The sequence below is a fragment of the Oncorhynchus nerka genome, linkage group LG12, assembly GCF_034236695.1.
Source record: "Oncorhynchus nerka isolate Pitt River linkage group LG12, Oner_Uvic_2.0, whole genome shotgun sequence".
NCBI lineage: Eukaryota > Metazoa > Chordata > Actinopteri > Salmoniformes > Salmonidae > Oncorhynchus > Oncorhynchus nerka.
In genome coordinates, this window is record NC_088407.1 from 20,071,302 (window position 1) to 20,084,228 (window position 12,927).

Sequence of the window (12,927 nt, forward strand, 5' to 3'; positions counted from 1 at the left end):
TTGATGACAGCTCAGCATTTAACACCATATACCCTCCAAACTCGTCATTAAGCTCGAGATCCTGGGACTCGACCCCACCCTGTGAAACTGGGTCCTCAACTTTCTGACAAGTCGCCCCCAGGTGGTGAGGGTAGGAAAGAACATATCCACCGCGCTGATCCTCAACACTGGGGCCCCACAAGGGTGCGTGCTCAGCCCCCTCCTGTACTCCCTGTTCACCCATGACTGCGTGGCCATGCACACTTCCAACTCAATTATCAAGTTTGCAGACGACACTACAGTGGTAGGCTTGATTAGCAACAATGACGAGACGGCCTACAGGGATGAGGTGAGGGCCCCCGGAGTGTGGTGTCAGGAAAAAAACCTCACACTCCACGTCAACAAAACAAAGGAGATTATCGTAGACTTCAGGAAACAGCAGATGGAGCACCCCCCCTATCCACATCGACGGGACAGTAGTGGAGAAGGTGGAAAGTTAAGTTCCTCGGCGTACACATCACAGACAAACTGAAATGGTCCACCCACACAGACAGCGTGGTGAAGGCGCAACCTCAGGAGGCTGAAGAAATTTGACTCGTCACCGAAAATACTCCCAAACTTTTACAGATGCACAATCGAGAGCATCCTGTTGGGCTGTATTACTGCCTGGTACAGCAACTGCTCCGCTCACAACCGTAAGGCTCTCCAGAGGGTAGTGTGGTCTGCCCAATGCATCACCGGGGGCAAAGTACCTGCCCTCCGGGACATCTACATTACCCGATGTCACAGGAAGACCAAAAAGATAATCAAGGACAACATCCACTCGAGCCACTGCCTGTTCACCCCGTTATCATCCAGAAGGTGACGTCAGTACAGGTGCATCAAAGCTGGGACCGAGAGACAGAAGCTGTTTTTCAATCTCAAGGCCATCAGACTGTTAAACAGCCATCACTAACATTGAGTGGCTGCTGCCAACAAACTGACTCAAATCTCTAGCCATTTTAATAATTGAATGTAATAAATGTATCACTAGTCACTTTAAACGATGCCACTTTATATAATGATTACATACCCTACATTACTCATCTCATATGTATATACTGTTCTCTATACTATCTACTGCATATTGCCTATGCCACACGGCCATCACTCATCCACATATGCACATATTCTTATTCATCCCTTTACACTTGTGTGTGAATGTATAAGATTGTTGTTGTTAAATTGTTAGATTACTTGTTAGATATTCCTGCGCTGTCGGAACTAGAAGCACATGCATTTCGCTACGTGTATGTGACCAATAAAATGTGATTTGATTTGACTGGTGCTTTTTGGCCCAGGGAGACATACAAGCTAGAACCGCCACTGAACATTGGCACAATCTAAAATCCGATGATAGTCTCAGTAATGTGTTTTCGGACCTTCCCTTGGTCGTATTCTCGCGGGGCAGAAATCTCAGAGACCAATTGGTACAATCTGATTTACCACCCCAAGATATTCCTGGACAATGTCTATTTGTGCCCCTACTGGATGGAAATTACAAGTGTAATGGCTGTGCTCAATGCAATGGCACTTATAAATGTAGATCCTTCAAACACCCACAAACAGGGAAATCGATCCCAATCAAAGGTGTCAGTGGAGCACGTAATAAGGCAGTTATTTATCTTATAACTTGTCCTTGTGGTACAAATGATGTAGGTAAAACAAAGCGTGAATTAAAAGTACGTATCTCAGAGCATCATAACACCATTAGGTGCAAAAACTTGACTTACCCAGTTGTGGCCCACTTTTTGGAAGCAAACCACACGATTTCGTCTCTGCGTTATATTGGCATCGAACAGGTCACCCTCCCTAGGATAGGGGGTGACCTTGATAATTATTGTTAAAACGAGAGGCTGCCTGGATCTTTAATTTAAAGACCCTTGCTCTTTTCAGTCTCAACGTAGACTTTGATCTGAAGCCATTCTTGTGATTATTGTGACTTTGCCATTGTAATTGTTTGTAAGCTTGTGCAGTCTAAAATGAATCTATGATCGTATGCTATCCATTTGTTTTTTGTATGCTGTTCTTTGTATGCCATTTTTACATTTGAGAATTAACCAATGATATTAGGCCACACTTGGCCATGATTACAGACGCCTGTGTCTTTTGACACTATATAAACGAGTATTCCAGCAGTGTTTGTGAATAGACCCTGATGAAGACAGCTCGTCTGTCGAAACGTTGGATATTAATGTAAACTTCCCCCATTCTGTACAAATGTGCGTAACCGCGACATTCAAACGAGGCTACAAAGAAAACTAATGGGACTGTAGTGACTGTTGTTGACTTCAAAATCGTTGGGTTTGAACTTATATTCAAGCGTTGATCGACATGGTAATGGCTCTATAGTATTGGAGAAAAGTTGAAAAAATGGACAGTGACAGGGTAAGGGGGGGATACCTTGTCATGCGATCATCAGTCTCAAAGCCTCCGTTTTACTTCTAAGATCACTTTAGCACCGCGCTAAAAACCCGATTCAAAATCGACACAAACCTTCAAATCGGTATCTAATGACACATTATCAACTCTTTATAGTGTTTTATTTACATTTTAGAGGCGATAAATTGAACAGATCGAGTGAAAAAAAGCAATTTTCCCACACAACATCTCTCCTCACTATCACGCATTAGTTTCGATTCCCCACCCGCCATTTTTTTTAAAGACCCAAAGGGGCTCATTGCCTGCTTGAAACGGGCAGTGTTTAGGTCATGTCATTTATTTTGCTGGAAAGGGGAGAAATTGTGCTTTACAATGGTATTGACATTACAGTTGATCTGGAAGTATTACGTTTTTGGAACGCTAAAATAAGGGCAATTGTACGGACCAAGGCGATGTACGAGTTTACGTTACATTTTTGCATCTGAGCTCCTAGAGTGTGCGGCTCTCCTTTATTTTCATGTTTTCTACTCCGATAGCCAGCACCTCGCCTAAATAGGTGTGCGTTTCTTTTTCTTCTAGAACCGCCACTGATAACCGGTTTTACAGAGAGAGGAGTTGGGTTTCTCTTGCTATGCCAGGAAGTACTACTGTTCTCTGTAGGAAAATGCAGCGTGTGGTGGGTTGTGTCGGTTAGCAACGAGGTGAACCACGGCAACATAACAAGTATATGGATAAGTACAGCAGAAGACGCCTGATTGGTTGAAGCCGTTCTCAAACAAAAACATATCTTATAGACATTCATATACACGTTTGTACAAGTAATTCCGAATCTCCTCTCTGATGTAAACTCCAATGTCATTTTGAATATCACAAATTGGACTAATAAAGAAAAGAACAGTCAAGATTTCTTCTTGTCTTTTATTACTACTCATTCATGTTTTAGGTTTATTTTATTACACAGACAAATTAGCCACAAGTAAATTTGATTGTGTTCTGTTTGTTTTAAAATCATTTATATTATTCTCCCTTTTGTTTAGTGCTGTTGCTAAAAAAAGTTACACAAGAACGAACACGCTTGTCTAACTTGTGAGCACACTGAGGCGGTAAACTAACACTTCACTTAATAAAACTAAATGGTCAACAACAAAATAGGACAATAAAAGAGTATGATTGAAGGAAAAAATGAGGGTAAAAAGAAGAAATGGACAAGCATACATTCACACAGCCCAGCCCACTCAACTCAAACAGTAAGCCCCCCCTTTCCCTTTATTGGTAAACTATTAGGCTCCACCCATTTCTCCTTTGTTAGTCGAGGCTCCCATTCCAGATTGGTTGATTCTCAATGCAAGACTAGGAGGAGCCTAAATATCATTAACATAATGTTCCAATTATTATCTAGGAACATCATCATCAGAATACCCTTAACCGACCTATCCTCAGTATCTCCATCAACAACCATCCAGCCAGACTACTATAAAAAGAGAGGAAGGGGGCGGAACTCTGAAGAGAACAGGAAAGAAACGAGCAAACAGGTTTCTCAAATTGAAAGTAATACTTAAAACGTTATATAAGCCATATTAATGATTGCACGGAACTACGGAAACCAAACACACACATTGCACGCACACACACACATTCACACACTGGAAAACATACACACAGCTCTCCAAGTGTTTTCTGTAATTGGGTCGAATAACAGTGTGTTCAGTCCATTGGTTAGGATCAGGGCAGTGTTAAGCTTCACATGGATGTACCTTTAGTCTATGACCTTTTACTATATGCAGATCACATTGACAATTTAACATTCAGTTTTCACTGAAAGTGTATTACAATCCTATAAAACTGTTCTGAGATCCATACAGAGAAGGGTTCCTATAGTATGACTTGATGAGTGTGGACAGTCATCCTCTAGGTCTAGGGTTAGGGAGTTGGCAGTGTAGGGGCTGGTTCATTGTTGATTTATAAGGTCCAATGGGAGGGGATGGGTTCTATCCTTTCCTCATCTTGTCTCTTAAATTGTGCTTAGAAGGTATGAGAGCTTTCAAATGCACACACACTTGCACGACACATAAACACAGTCACAAACGCGCACAAACACCCTGGAACACACAAAGAGCCACACAATAATACCTTATTTCACACTCCCTACTCTATACGGATACCTCTATACTCTAGTCCAGTACTGAGACATGCTATTGGTTCTCTCAGCTGACAGTCAAACAGACAAACATGGTATTGGTTCGCTGCGCTGTCAGTCAAAGTCATAGACTTGGTATTGGTGCTCTGAGCTGTCAGTCTTGATCGGTGAGTGCATCACTATAGGGCTATGCAATGCCTACATCTAGCTATCACACAACATGTACAGTGTGCTTGTTCAACAAGGAATTTGCTATCTTATCTCTTTGATGAAGACTAAAGTATGTTAGTAGTGAGGTATATGCAGGCTGGAATAGGGGGAAGTTGTCCCACAGATGATGATCTTGGGTCAGTTGAGCATTTTCTTCACTAATGGTTAAGGTTAGGATTGGTGGAGGGGAAGCGTATCCTAGATCTGTAGCTAGAGGGAAACTTCACTCCATAGCATGCAGGTACATGTATGTATGTCGTCATAAAGACTATTGGACAAACACAGTGACCCCTGCTGGTCGAGTCTGGGACTGCCAGCAGCATTGGAAGCACTTGTTACTGATTTACTAGTGTAGGAGTTAACTCACTAACAATGTCACTCTTCTTCATCCATCCTCATCATCGTCATCTGCTAATCTTTGCCCAAAAGCTTAATAACAAACACACATGTGCACACACACACACACACCAACAAACCCATATTTGCATACAAAAGAAAAGGAAACATTCCGTCTATATTCACATTGGCTGAAATCAGATCAGGCATGCAGATGCTCCACACAGTCAAACAACCACACCCCCTTACCCGCCCACCCCAATCCCCTCATGGGAACAAAAATGTGTCACTTGAACAGGGCTAATGGAAGACATGATCTACCCGGCAACAGCGAGGTGGAAGTAGACTTTCATTGGCTGTTGCTATGGTTAAGGTTCACATGACCAATGAGAAGCCTCACCCCTTCACTGAGTCAGGTTACAAAAAGCAACAATACAAAAAATCATAACAAATTGATTAAAGGAGTTGACACACACATTTTCATTATAAGTATTTCTGCTAACGTCTTTTCTTCTATTTCATAATATTTCAAACTTTAAAATTAAAGAGAAAAATTGTTATAACGTTACTATTACATCATTGTCAGTATAATTATTAATAGCATTAATATCATAGTCATAATTCTCAGTATCATAATTATTACTATTAGTTAACACTACGGTGAGGTCACTACAGACCCTTCCCACTCCATAGGTTAAAGGGCTCTATTGGCTGACAGACTTTCCGATAGAGGGAGGGAGAGAGGACTGGCCGACACCCCTAAAATGCCCTTTCCTTGCTTCCCTTTTTCTAGATTCCCTTGTTCCTAAATTCTCCCTTTCTTCCATTCCCTATTTTCATTTATCCATTCCCTCTATCCTTTGCTGTCTAGGTGAAGATCTCTCTCTCTCTTTCTCTCTAAAGAGATGAATAGGTGAGGTTGAGATGAATTGTGAGAGGACAGTTTTAGAATGAGATGAATTGTGGGAGGACAGTTTTAGAATGAGATGAATTGTGGGAGGACAGTGTTTTATTAACGGTCTTACATTTTCCCTCTGTCCCTCTACTTTTACTATATCTACTTTTGCATATCTCTCCCTCTGTCTCTCTGTCTCTTTCTGTTAGCTGGTCTGGGGGAATGACAGGTTTAAGAGATGTGGGAGTGGGTTAGTGACAAATGCTATCGTCCCACTCTCACCCACCACCCATACATCTAGCTCTCCATCCCTTTAGCTCTCCATCCATCTCTCTCTCTCCCCCTCTCTCTCTCTCTCTCTCTCTCGCTCTTCAGCAGGACACCTCCATGGTATGGGAGGGGCTGGGGGGCATCTGCCCACCCTGAGAGCTCTGAGACAGGGTACGAGAACGCTGACGCTCCCCATCCATGGAGTAGGAGGAAGACAGTGAGGCGGTGCGCGAACGAGACAGACGCGTCATAATGGACGATGCCACTGTGGGAGAGGGAGGGGGTAAGAGAGAGAGGGAGGGGTAAAAGAGAGAGGGAGCGGGTAAAAGAGAGAGGGTAAAAGAGAGAAGGAGCGGGTAAAAGAGAGAAGGAGTGGGTAAAAGAGAGAAGGAGCGGGTAAAAGAGAGAGGGAGCGGGTAAAAGAGAGAAGGAGCGGGTAAAAGAGAGAAGGAGCGGGTAAAAGAGAGAAGGAGCGGGTAAAAGAGAGAGGGTAAAAGAGAGAAGGAGCGGGTAAAAGAGAGAGGGAAAAAAAGAGAGAAGGAGGGGGTAAAAGAGAGAAGGAGCGGGTAAAAGAGAGAAGGAGCGGGTAAAAAGAGAGGGAGCGGGTAAAAGAGAGAAGGAGGGGGTAAAAGAGAGAGGGAGGGGGTAAAAGAGAGAGGGAGGGGTAAAAGAGAGAGGGAGCGGGTAAAAGAGAGAGGGAGGGGTAAGAGAGAGAGGGAGGGGTAAAAAGAGAGAGGGAGGGGTAAAAGAGAGAGGGGGGGGTAAAAGAGAGAGGGAGGGGTAAAAGAGAGAGGGAGCGTAAAAGAGAGAGGGAGCGGGTAAAAGAGAGAGGGAGCGGGTAAAAGAGAGAGGGAGGGGTAAAAGAGAGAGGGGGGGTAAAAGAGAGAGGGAGGGTAAAAGAGAGAGGGAGGGGGTAAAAGAGAGGAGGGAGAGGGTAAAGAGAGAGGGAGGGTAAAAGAGAGAGGGAGGGGGTAAAAGAGAGAGGGAGGGGGTAAAAGAGAGAGGGAGGGTAAAAGAGAGAGGAGCGGGTAAAAGAGAGAGGGAGGGTAAAAGAGAGAGGGAGCGGGTAAAAGAGAGAGGGAGGGGTAAAAGAGAGAGGGGGGGGGTAAAAGAGAGAGGGAGGGGGTAAAAGAGAGAGGGAATAAGAGAGAGGGTAAAAGAGAGAGGGAATAAGAGAGAGAGAGGTGGGAGATGACGAAAAAGGGAGAGGGGACACAGAGAGGAGGGGAGAGAGGGAGAGGATTATTAGATTGATATAGAGAGACAGTAGCACTATAGGTCACAGCAGTTCCTCATTGCCACAGATTAGAAATGGAGGAGAACTTACTGTAGCCCATCCCCTGGATGAAGTACTTGAACGCCTCAGTCAGTTTGCTGGGCTGTAAGCAGACAATAAGAAGATACATTATATTGTACTTAATGTATATGTAATGTTTAGATAAATATTGTGTGGTGTATCTGAATCGTAACACAGTTAAGTGTGAAATGTGTTACCTGGGTGAGTTGGGGAAGACCACCAGCATCGGCCATCTGAGGAAGAAGAGGATGACAGAAAAGTTGGGATGTATTGCATTGACAGAGAGGTCTGATACCGATGCCAGAGCTATGTGGCAGCAACTAAAGCCCCGTTTATACCTGGTTCGAACTTGTATCCGTTGTCCTGATGTTGTCCTCATTCTGATTGTGCCCAAATTTTCAGACAGGTGTAGACTATTAAAGACACATTGTGATCCGATTGTGATCACATCTTCCTGACCACCTCCGGGGGAGTCAGGCATGCATTGTGTCTGGATATCTTACAAGTGTAGACGGATCTGGACAGTGAAACTATTTCAATCATAATTATCCTGCCTTCTAAAATCATTGACTGGTGGCACCGTTGACTTATGGCATCAATATGTGTCTTAAAATCAATATTATTTTGACAGAATAGCTGTAAAAAAATATATATATGCATATAGGGAGGGACCAGGAAATCTGGTAGCAATGTAGACAGTGGCTGGATATGAGACATTTTAAGACCATACTTCTGAAAACGTGGGCACAATCAGAATGTGGACAAGATCAGAACAAACGATGCATGTCAGCAGCAAGTATAAACAAGACTATTATGCCAGACCAAAGGGATGAGTAGAGCTTGAGTACCTTGAGGAATGAGGTTGTTGTTGGGTCCAGTTTGCTGTTGCACTCCACCTGGTGGACAAGAACAGAAAAACATGTTTATTAAATCACACCACGACATTCACATTACCTGTATTCGATGGTTACATTGTAGGTCTAACGTATGTAGAAGACTTACAGCAGCCTCCTCATGAGGTGCCTGATCCCCAACCACCAGCATCACGGGACACCTGAGAGAGAGAGAGAGAGAGAGAGAGAGAGAGAGAGAGAGAGAGAGAGAGAGAAAAAGAGAGAGAAAAAGAGAGATAGAGTGAAAGACATATTCCACACTGTTGTCACAGCTGATTTAAGGGGTAAAAAAAAAAAAAAAAAACTTACTTGAAGTTGCTGTTACGGTCAATGATCAGATCCCTGCGGCTGTAAGAGAGGAAAAGAGGAAGGGGAGGTTAGTGTAGGTTTGTGTGTGTGTTTGTGTGTGTGTGTATTCTTGTGGGGACTTCTGGTACATTTGACCAACTGGGGACATTTAGTTGGTCCACACACTGTCAAATGCTATTTCTAGGGGGTTTAGGGTTAGAATTAGGTTTAGAAGCAAGGGTAGGTTTTCTTTATGGGGGGGGTCAGTTATGAACAAATTCTTATTTTCAATGACGGCCTAGGAACAGTGGGTTAACTGCCTTGTTCGGGAGCAGAACAACAGATTTGTACCTTGGGGATTCGAACTTGCAACCTTTCGGTTACTAGTCCAATGCTCTAACCACTAGGCTACGCTGCTGCCCCCACGTGTTAAGGTTAGTGAAAGAGCACAGGTTAGGGCTTAGGGAAAAAAGGATTTTGAATGGGACTGTTTATGTGTGTACCTATTGTAGCTTCTCCAGAACAGCTCAATGTTGATGAGGTTGGGAGCTTTAGAGATGCGATCTCTGTGTGACCTCACCAGGTCTGCATTTGCTGACATCTCCTCCTATAAACCAAGACAGAAATTACACAACACAACACTTACTAAACTCAGCAAAAAAAGAAACGTCCTCTCACTGTCAACTGTGTTTATTTTCAGCAAAATGAACGTGTAAATATTTGAATTAACGTAATAAGATTCAAAAACTGAGACATAAACTGAACAAGTTCTACAGACATGTGACTAACAGAAACAGAATCATTTGTCCCTGAACAAAAGGGGGGGTAAAAATCAAAAGTAACAGTCAGTATCTGGTGTGGTCACCAGCTGCATTAAGTACTGCTGTGCATCTCCTCCTCATGGACTGCACCAGATTTTCCAGTTCTTGCTGTGAGATGTTACCCCACTCTTCCACCAAGGCACCTGCAAGTTCCCGGACATTTCAGCGGGGAATGGCCCTAGCCCTCACCCTCCGATCCAACAGGTCCCAGACGTGCTCCATGGGATTGAGATCCGGGCTCTTCGCTGGCCATGGCAGAACACTGACATTCCTATCTTGAAGGAAATCACACACAGAATGAGCAGTATGGCTGGTGGCCTGCCTTACAAAAGGCCTACAAGCCCTCAGTCCAGCTTCTCTCAGCCTATTGTGGACAGTCTGAGCATTGATGGAGGGATTCCTGGTGTAACTCGGGCAGTTGTTGTTGCCATCATGTACCTGTTCTGCAGGTGTGATGTTCGGATGTACCAATCCAGTGCAGGTGTTGTTACACGTGGTCTGCCACTGCGAGGACGATCAGCTGTCTGTCCCTTCTCCCTGTAGCGCTGTCTTAGGCATCTCACAGTACGGACAGTGCAATTTATTGCCCTGGCCACATCTGCAGTCCTCATGCCTCCTTGCAGCATACCCAAGGGACGTTCACGCATATGAGCAGGGACCCTAGGCATCTTTATTTAGGTGTTTTCAGTAGAAAGGCCTCTTTAGTGTTCTAAGTTTTCATAACTGTGACCTTAATTGCCTACCGTCTGTTAAGATGTCAGTGTCTTAACGACCGTTCCACAGGTGCATGTTCATTAATTGTTTATGGTTCATTGAACAAGCATTGGAAACAGTGTTTAAACCCTTTACAATGAAGATCTGTGAAGTTATTTGGATTTTTACGAATTATCTTTCAAAGACAGGGTCCTGAAAAATGGACGTTTCTTTTTTTGCTGAGTTTATGTCCTTACTATGTCAAATATTGTGTGTTTTATAGGATAAAGATAGATAGTTCAATAGTTTAAAAAAAAACACATCAGGTTACATTCTATAATAACATAGTATTTTTTTACACACACACACACACACACACACACACACACACACACACACACACACACACACACACACACACACACACACACACACACACACACACACACACACACACACACACACACACACACACACACACACCTGGCTGAAGAGATGACTCAGGATCTGCTCTGTGATGGAGGAGGTCAGGGTAGTGATCTAGAGACAGACAGACAGAGGAGACAGAAAGAGAGAGATATAAGACAAAGTAATAACAGCTTAGTTAATATCATACAGCACAGTACAACCACCATGAATACAATTCCACTAGCTGTTATCCTCCTCTAAACGCTAATTTATCAAATTGTCATTTCACAATAACAATATTCATCAAAATACTCCATTGTCCAAGAACGTAATGGCTGTTTATGAGAGTAATTTTTACATTTCTGGTGATAATTGAGTTTCTATTTGAATTTTAAAACGAACACAACAAGAACACAGAAGAGAAATTATCAAATGTAATAAGATGTTGGACTGATATTTGATCTAATAGTCAAATTGATGGAAATGCTGCTAGTATTCATGAACATATAAACATTCATGAACACACCCCCTGTTCCCCTTATCCTACAGTCATGGAGAAACCAATATTTAGTGTTCAGAGATAAAAACACGTCAGTTCTGACTGGCGTGGAAGTTGGTATGGAGTCTTCAGAGGGGTGAGGATAATTAGGAGTCTGAATCTAGGGGATTTGGTGGTCAATAAAATTACTGAGAAAAATAGCAGACGATTTTGCCACTCCTTTTTGCCATATCTTCAATTTAAGCCTACTAGGAAGTGTGTGCCCTCAGGCCTGGAGGGAAGCAAAAATGATTCCTACCTATGGGAGGCGTGCAGTACTAAATAGAGCCATGACTACATGAAACTCTATTCCACATCAAGTAACTGATGCAAGCAGTAAAATGAGATTTAATAAACAGATTAAAAAATACACCTCATGGAACAGTGGGGACTGTGAAGCAACACAAACATAGGCACAGACACATGATAACATACGCACTATGCACATACATAGATTTTGTGTTGTAGATATGTGGTGAGTAGTGGTCTGAAGGCACACACTTAATGTGCTGTGAATTAAATGTAATGTCTTTAAAATGGTATATACTGCCTTTATTTTGCTGGACCCCAGGAAGTGTAGTTGCAAATGGGATCCATAATAAATACAAAAGAACCTTCTGGGCTTCTGAGTAATGATAATATTTAATACAAAATACTTTAAAATATATATTTTTAAACATATTAAATGGACAGTAACCTTCTGGGCCGCCCAGTCCATCCACCCTCTGGTCTCAGGATCCATGTTGATGAGAACCAGACCTTCAACTGAGTCTGGATGGGCCATCTGAGAAGGAGAGAGAGAGAGAGAGAGCGAGAGAGAATAAAAGAGAGAGAGAGCGCGAGAGAGACAGAGAGAGACAGAGAGAGAATAAAAGAGAGAGAACAAAAGCGAGAGTAAAACATTTGTCAGTATTAACAGTGTCTTTGGAAAGTATTCAGACCCTTTGACTTCTCCAGTTTGTTACACTACAGCCTTATTCTTAAATGGATTAAATCTTCTTCTCTTTTTTTTTTGCAATCTCCACATAATACCCCATAATGACAAAGCGAAAACAGGTTTTTAGATACACAGAAATACCTTCTTTACGAAAGTATTCAGACCATTTGCTATGAGACCCAAAATTGAGATCAGGTGCAGCATTGAAGGTCCCCAAGAACACAGTGGCCTCCATCATTCTTAAATGAAAGAAGTTCGGAACCACCAAGGCTGTCATTGTAAATAAGAATTTGTTCTTAACTGACTTGCCTAGTTATATAAAAAAATAAAAATACATCTAATAATACAAAAGACTGTTTAGACTGCTGAATTGTATGAATTGACAAAAAGAAGCAAGCACTGGGATACACTGAGGAAATATATACCACATAGCAAGATTTTGCTAATGCAGGCTCAACCTAAACTATGTTCTCTCTGCTCAGACTGGGTTTACAAACTTGTGTAAATCATATTTGATTCACACAATCAGTGGGTGAGCTTTAGATCTCACATGTTTTATTCTGAATGTTGCCGTCATCCTCATCTGATAGAAGGCGACCTGCTAAATATAGCATAGTTTTAAACTGATCTTTGAATGTGATTTTGTCAGGTTTGAAATACATTTTGTTGACAGCTCTGTCTCTCGAGACAGAACAGTGATTTAGTCATATACCATTTCATCCATGTTTAAAGATGCAGTCAAGTCTCTACTTCCTGATTGGGTCTAAACACACTTTAACATGTTTATTTGGCAGACACTCTGCT

General features: G+C 42.5%; 1 protein-coding gene across 1 annotated transcript in view; it reads right to left on the reverse strand.

Annotated features, from left to right (window-relative positions):
- Nucleotides 1–3,304: 3,304 nt before the first annotated feature.
- ndrg2 (NDRG family member 2) overlaps nt 3,305–12,927 on the reverse strand; it is a 45,968-nt gene continuing 36,345 nt past the window's right edge. The window contains exons 8-16 of the mRNA XM_029674216.2: nt 11,884–11,970; nt 10,724–10,780; nt 9,230–9,333; nt 8,748–8,786; nt 8,548–8,599; nt 8,394–8,441; nt 7,743–7,778; nt 7,576–7,627; nt 3,305–6,513 (exon numbers count right to left, since the gene is read on the reverse strand). Coding sequence (XP_029530076.1) covers nt 6,350–6,513; nt 7,576–7,627; nt 7,743–7,778; nt 8,394–8,441; nt 8,548–8,599; nt 8,748–8,786; nt 9,230–9,333; nt 10,724–10,780; nt 11,884–11,970 — 639 coding nt within the window. The 3' untranslated portion in view covers nt 3,305–6,349. The remainder of the gene's footprint in view (nt 6,514–7,575; nt 7,628–7,742; nt 7,779–8,393; nt 8,442–8,547; nt 8,600–8,747; nt 8,787–9,229; nt 9,334–10,723; nt 10,781–11,883; nt 11,971–12,927) is intronic.